We start from the raw sequence: 7,500 nt of genomic DNA on the forward strand, positions 1-7,500 counted from the left end.
GGTATACTGCTCTAATAAATCAATGGGTCATTTAAAATATGATTACGCCGCAATTGCATCGCAGCCCGAGCAGCCAGCCAGCCAGCCAGCGTGGCTATACCAGAGAGAGTAGAGAGAGAGAGAGGTTCCATTGGCCCATTGTTTCCGGGTTCTATTATTGCAAGGGGGAGGTGGGGGGAAATCCCCCTTTAGGCAGACCTAGGCAGACCTAAGGACTGTTCTATTCAATGCTAGGAGTATTATGACACGCCCCTTTAGGCAGACCGGAACCTGGTCATGTTGGGTGCCCATAGCAACCTATTACATTGGCATATCTCTATATACTTAAAGAATCTCTGGCTATACGGTTCGATGGGCCAGGGCTGGAAATCACACCTCATCTGCAGAAAAGCTGCAGCTTGATTAATAGCCTTTCCCTCTTGTCTTTCACCCATTCGCTCTTTCACACTCTTTTTTTTAACCTTTTTTTTGCTCTCTCTATCTCTCTTTTTTCCCCTCTCTTTCTTGGTTTCTGTCTCTCTTTCAATCTCCATCTCTCTCTCTGTCTCTCTCTCTCACGCTCTCTCTCTCTGTCTCTCTCTCTCACGCTCTCTCTCACGCTCTCTGTCTCTCTCTCTCTCTCTCTCTCTCTCTCTCTCCCTCCATGTCAGACTATTCTTTTTGAGATATTTTTGAAAAATACATGCAATACGTCTTGAGAGTGCAGTACATATGTTGATTGGGGTTTTTTTCATAACGAAGTATCCGTTAATCTAAACAAAATCTCTCTCTCTTTCCATCTTTCTCTCTTCATCAGGTTCAAACGTAACGAGTACGCCGTGAAGGTGCGGCTGAACGACTACCTGGACATCGTGTGCCCGCACTACCCGCTGGGCGAGGTGCCTTCCCAGGATGCCGAGCGCTACGTGCTGTACATGGTGGAGCGGGAGGACTACGACTCCTGCCGGCCCCAGTCCTACGACCAGATGCGCTGGGAGTGCGGACACCCATTCGCCGCGCACGCCCCCGAGAAGTTCTCCGAGAAGTTCCAGCGCTACACCCCCTTCACGCTAGGCAAGGAGTTCAAGCAGGGAGAGAGCTACTACTACATCTGTAAGTACCACAGTCTCGGTGCAATTAATGTGCAAATGCGCAAAGAGTTTCTTTGCAAGATGACATATATCCATTTTTAAACATTTTGGGAATTTTTTGAATTGAGCATTCCATTGCTTTGCGTTGCAAAATGCATTTTACATACAGTCTGAAAATATTTGAATTGCAAGAATTCACACATAGATAGGACTTCTGAACAGTCATTTCCAAAGATAAAATCCAAAAGTCAAACATTTGCTACGAAACTCTTCAAATGTAAAACAAAATGCTTAAACAAACACATGTATACATTCATATGTACGGTATGTACATATAAAGTGCACACATAAGGATGTGCATACCTGTACACACATCTGTAAGTTAACCACAAACACATGCATAGGCACACTCACCTACACCCACATACATATGTTCATACACAAGTGCACACACATGGGTATCTGTACATGCATATGTACATGCATGACCTTGTACATGCCGACGTATATAGAAAACCAATTCTTATGAATAGACATGTACGGTGGAGGAAAACTACAGGGGAGAACTTCCTCAAAGACCCTCAAATATGACTACGAATACGAAAAATATGGAGCCCCTTAAAAGTGACTGTCTTTAAAAGGGGGCCTCTTGTCTTTTTAAGGGCTTCTATCTTCAGATTTATCTATGCAGGTCACCAACTCACAGAGGAAGTAAGAGTACTGTAATTTTCCTCAAACACAAATACACACACACAAACGCACTCGTGCACATGCTCCCTCTCTCTCTCTCTCTCTCTCTCTCTCTCTCCCTCTCTCTCTCCCTCCCTCTCTTAATCACACATCTCTTCCTTTTTCATATGAGTGCAGTTTCTGAAAAACAAATGTAGTCAATCCATCTTCACCAAAAGAGGCGTGAAAAAAGTCCAAAAAACTATTCCCGGCACTTGAGACGGAGAGTGTGTCGTTTGTTGCCCGTCCGCCCGCCTGCCTGCCCGCCGTATCCGCAACTTCTGCCCCGTTTTTAGATTTATTGGCGTTTGGGAGGGTACACTATGGCAGCCCGGATGAGTCACACAGAGCAGTGCGTAGGGAGGAAAGGAAGAAGATGGGTGATGGCACCCTATATGGCCAGCCAGGCGCCTGGCGTTTAACACACACACACACACACACACACACACACGCATCCCGAAACACAGCAGCTGCCAAACTCTGGCTCCTGTATGAGTAATGGCACCCCAACTCCCACTGAAGCTCCTATCCTGTCAGTGGGGGGGATAAAGGGTGACTGGGGCAGAATATATGAAGAGCTCTTTTCCAAAACGCTATATCCACCATTTTTGACTTTTTGCATTTTAATATTGGAATTGACAGTTAAGAGGTCCTATCGTATATGTGTGAATTCTTGGCACTCAAATATTTTGGTAACATACTTTTTAAACATATACAAAATCCATTTTGCAATGCAGGGCAATGGAATGCCCAATACATAAGGTCAATTTCCCAACATTCTACAAAATGGAGATACACCGTTTTGCAAATAAACCCTTCATATGTAGAGGGACGGAGTTGGGAGTTGGGAGTTGTGAGAGGGAGTTGGGAGTTGTGAGAGGGAGTTGGGAGTTGGGAGTAGTGGAGGGCAACAGAGTGTGCCAGTGTCTGTCTAGCTACAGTAGGTGTCTCTACCCCGCCACACTTCCAAACTGGAAAAACAACCCTGGCATATACAGTAAAGACATGTACCCACACACACACACACACACACGTACCCACACACACACACACACAACGTACACACACACACGCACACACACACACACTGCAGCTGTGAGGGCAGGATTAGTGGTTGAAACAGTCCATGCCTGTAATTAACACCCTCTCTCTTTCTCTCTCTCTCTCTCTCTCTCTCTCTCTCTCTCTCTCTCTCCCCAGCCAAACCTCTCCACCACCACGGCGAGGAGTGCCTGCGTCTGCGTGTGGATGTCGTGGCGTCTGATGGTGAGTCTCGTGCTCTAGCCGTCTCGGCACCGCTGCCCCACAAATGAAACCTGGGAAGAAAAAATAACACTTTAGATGTTTTTCGATGATCTTTAATCAATGCTTTGGGTGGAACGAAATTCTCATGTCTGGTGAAAGGGGAAAGTCCTAATACTGTATATTTTCTTCTCTTCATTTCTCAGGTTCTCAAGAGGCCCATGTTGGAACGGGAGGTGGCGTTCATAACCCCTCTAACAGACTCCCAGCAGGTGGGGGCTCCTCTCATTTTTCATTTTTTCAAAATCGCAATAGTGGTCCATCAATGGGTAACATGGGAAAGGTATTGGAAGGTTGAAAACATTCCTATAACTGCTGGTAAAAACTAATACCATGTTATTATTGCAATAGCATGGTGATACCACATAAATACCATGTTAATACAGTGTTTCCCAACCAGGGGTACGTGTACCACTAGGGGTACGCGAGCACACTGCAGGGGGTACTTGGAAAAATTTAATTTTAACAAACATATGGAGCTTAGTTACATTGGGATGGAGAAAGCGATATAGAACTTGACTTAGGGGGTACTCATGGCACAATGAAAAGGCTTGGGGGTACACAAGACAAAAAAGTTTGGGAAACATTGTGTTAATAAATGTCATCTGCAGCAGCGTTTCGCGATGGTGCCTCCCCGTGGTGATTGCCACCCTGGGCAATTGCCCGGTTGGCCCGAACATGGGACCGCCCCTGTGTTCACTGGTTTGTCTGTGGTCATGCATTGAGTGTATTGCATCTAACCTGTGAAATCCCCTCTTTCTTCTCCTCAGACGACCCTGTGGTGAGTCTGGCCGAGGTGCAGAAGATCGTGAAGAGCAGCTCGGCGGTGATGTCATCGAGCGTCTGCCTCACCACGCTGCTGCTGACGACGGTCTTACTGCTGCTGTCTCTGCAGTGAGGCCAATACACACAAAAAGACTACAAATCCCATAGATTTGAGTTCAGTAACGGTGGCCTGTAGTGGCCATACTAGATGACTACAGAAAAACAGTTCCCCAGAAGGCTCCAGCGCAGGCCGCTGGCAAAGGGAACGTGTACAGAAGGAATGTTCCGGATGGAGAGGTTGGAATGGTTGGGAAGAACGCATTCCCTGAAGCTGTAGTCAGTCAACTCTTTTTCTCCTTTTTGAGAACCCAGACGTCAGTATTTTTTTTTCCGGAAGGATTTTCCTGTTGTTAAGGGAAACGTTTTTTGTTTTGTTTTTTGTTTTTTTGTTTTGTTTTTTGTAAATGCTTCCCTGTACCTTATTTCGTATTTTGACAAAAGCTGAACTTTTGGAAAAGTGCTTAAACGATGAAGAACAGTAACCTTAACACTTAACACAAAGACAACAAATCCACGCAATGGACTCACAGCAGACACAGAATGCATCCATCCATTAATCCAGATGGAAGAGGAACAACAACACAGTCTGGATAGACGATGATTCCGGAATGGACCTCATTCCATATTTCTTAGACCCGGTTCTGCTTCGGGCCTGGCCCTGATTCTGGCCCGGTGTCTGCAGTTCTCCGGTCCGGAACCTGTTCTAACAACCACATGAGCCAAAGACAGCAGTGTCGTGTTCTCAAATGTACAGAAACCCTACGTGTTGTCTTGTAGCGGATGGCAGAAGGTGGTTGTACATTTACATTTAGTATTTGTCAATTGTAGCATTTGAGAAAGGGGGAAGACGAAGATGAGGGTTCGAATCTGTTCCACTGCTACTGACTGTACTGGACCATGTGCTCTGATAGCACTGAACAAACAAGATCATACCACTACAAACACACACAGACACACACACAGACACACACACACACACACACACACACACACACACACACACACACACACACACACACACACACACACACACACACACACACACACACACACACACACACACACACACACCAGATTTACATTCATTCCCATAACAACCATTGGCCCCATTGCACTCTTTGATGTGCATACTCAGCCATATGTCGACGGGAAGCAAGTCGCCCCCCAACACACACACACACACACACACACACACACACACACACACACACACACACACACACACACACACACACACACATGCACGAGTACACGCACACACACACACACACACACACACACACACACACACACACACACACACACACACACACACACACACACACACACACACACACACACATACATACATTCAGAAAAAAAAGTTGTAACACTAAAGTGTAAATGTTCTGTTAGAATAATTTATGAAGTTTGCTGTGAGCAAATGCCTGTACATAACATGAACAAATTATGTGAAATGTTTACTGCATGGAACGCGAGTGTGAACGCAAGAGAGAAAGGTGTCAAAAATGTGTTTGTGTGTGGAGAAGAAAAAAAAACGTGAGAAGTGGAAGCAGTATACGTGTGTGAGAGGAATGAAAGACTTACATTTGCCAAAAAAAGAAAGAAAAAAAGAGAAACAGAGTGGCGGAACAGAGGGAGGCAGGCCTCTCTTTTTTACGCTGCGGAACCCGAAGCATTTAAAACTGCCAAGGACAATCACTTCACTCACAACTCACTGTCTCTCCGCCCAACCCACCCCCTTCCTGTTCTCTCTCTCTCACATACACACACACACACACACACACACACACACACACACACACACACACACACACACACACACACACACACACACACACACACACACACACACACACAAGCACTCACATACCGTCTCTCAGACATACTCCACAACAACATACAGTGGAGCTACCCAAATGGAATACGTGAAAATATTCAAGCTCCAGAGATTTGGGCTGCTCCACTCCCTACTCCCAACCATCACACACAAAAAAATAGACCCAGACATCTCCCATCTGTAATGTATGGCAGTCATTTATCCCCATCAGTGAATCACATTTTTCCATTTCTGAGACTCTTCACGGAACATCGTGGGTATTTCTTTAAAAAGAAATTCGCAAACACACTCCAAATGAACCCCATCTACATTGGAACTGGAAAAGAGTCGGGTAAAGAATACTGTAAAAAAAATATTGTGACTGGATACTTATTGGCACAAATGGAAATGCACCAGGGGGGGTGTTGGTGCTTCTGCAGAGGAATCACATGTGTGTGCTTTGTAGACACTCCATGTGGAGGGAGTGGGGAGGTCAACACACTTAAAAAAAACAAACTGACAGGCTTACAATAACGTCGGTATGAATTCTCCTGAAAAACCTTCTTTTGTACAAGTGTATGTAAAAGTGTATCATATGTGTATATATAGAGGATTATATTAAAAAAGAGACTCCTTTGATATTGATTAATGTGAAAAATTCCTATGTGAAATAAACCATATTTTTGGGAAAACCACACCTGTGAACATGTCTTTCCTTGTGTTTAAGTAATAAGAACTGTCCTGTGTTTCAAGTTCAGTAGTTTAGTATGCACAATCACAATATTGTACAATTTGCAGTGAAATGTTTGTCTGGTAGACTCAAAAGATGGTGTAGGTAAAACAGCATGAAGTAAAAGTTAATTAAATATTATCATTACATTACATTTAGCTGCTGTTTTTATCCAAAGCTATTACCCTTATGAGGGGGTAAAAACATGTATTGAGTCAAAGGGAAACCCCCACATGAAAATTGTTGAGTGTTATATGACATATGATTATCGCACATTAGAAAAGAATGCTGGAAAACCTGAATAACATTGCAGGAACAAAAGCACTTACGGTACATGTATTTCCATATTGTGAAAGAGTTAAAAATGAAAAATCCATTCGCATACACAGAGAAAGAAAAAAACCCACACTGTAAAATGGAACACCACATCCTTACAGTATCGGAATATAGACACATTGTAAAAATAGAGTGGAAAAAGTCTGGAAAAGTTGGGAGAACATTCCGGTAAAGGGTGAATCCTTAATTTTAATAGGCCACTAGAGCACTGCGGTGCGGTGAGGTGAGGTGCGGTTCAGTGCGGTGGTGGGATGGGCACTGTTCTCCGCCAGGGTTGCCAGATGAGGCGAATGATTTCCATCCCAAAAAATGCTCAAAACCCGCCTGGAAGCACTAAATACCGCCCAATTCTATTGATTTCAATGGCCAAAAATTGGACGCTTTTTTTCTTTAAATTCCATTTTTCCAGCAGACAGCCATCCGAAGCAGCCCAATTGGGCAGGAAACCGCCCAATATGGCAACACTGTTCTCCGCATCCGCAAGGTCAGGCTCCGGGCCTGTGACAGGAAGGTGCAACAATAGTCGGGGAGGACAGTGGTGATCTCCTCTCCGCAAACACAATGTCCATGTGGTGTGTGTGTGTGTGCGTGTGTGTGTGTGTGTGTGTGTGTGTGTGTGTGTGTGTGTGTGTGTGTGTGTGTGTGTGTGTGTGTGTGTGTGTGTGTGTGTCCACGTGTATTGGCAGGGG

The 7,500-nt window shown here is 44.7% G+C and overlaps 1 protein-coding gene across 1 annotated transcript in view; it reads left to right on the top strand.

Moving 5' to 3' along the window:
* The window catches only part of efna1a (ephrin-A1a), a 29,046-nt gene extending 22,630 nt beyond the window's left edge, over positions 1–6,416 (top strand). The window contains exons 2-5 of the mRNA XM_063185809.1: positions 797–1,092; positions 3,000–3,065; positions 3,248–3,313; positions 3,872–6,416. Coding sequence (XP_063041879.1) covers positions 797–1,092; positions 3,000–3,065; positions 3,248–3,313; positions 3,872–3,999 — 556 coding nt within the window. The 3' untranslated portion in view covers positions 4,000–6,416. The remainder of the gene's footprint in view (positions 1–796; positions 1,093–2,999; positions 3,066–3,247; positions 3,314–3,871) is intronic.
* Positions 6,417–7,500: the final 1,084 nt, after the last annotated feature.

This window comes from Engraulis encrasicolus, chromosome 20 (genome assembly GCF_034702125.1).
Source record: "Engraulis encrasicolus isolate BLACKSEA-1 chromosome 20, IST_EnEncr_1.0, whole genome shotgun sequence".
In the NCBI taxonomy this organism is placed as follows: Eukaryota; Metazoa; Chordata; class Actinopteri; order Clupeiformes; family Engraulidae; genus Engraulis; species Engraulis encrasicolus.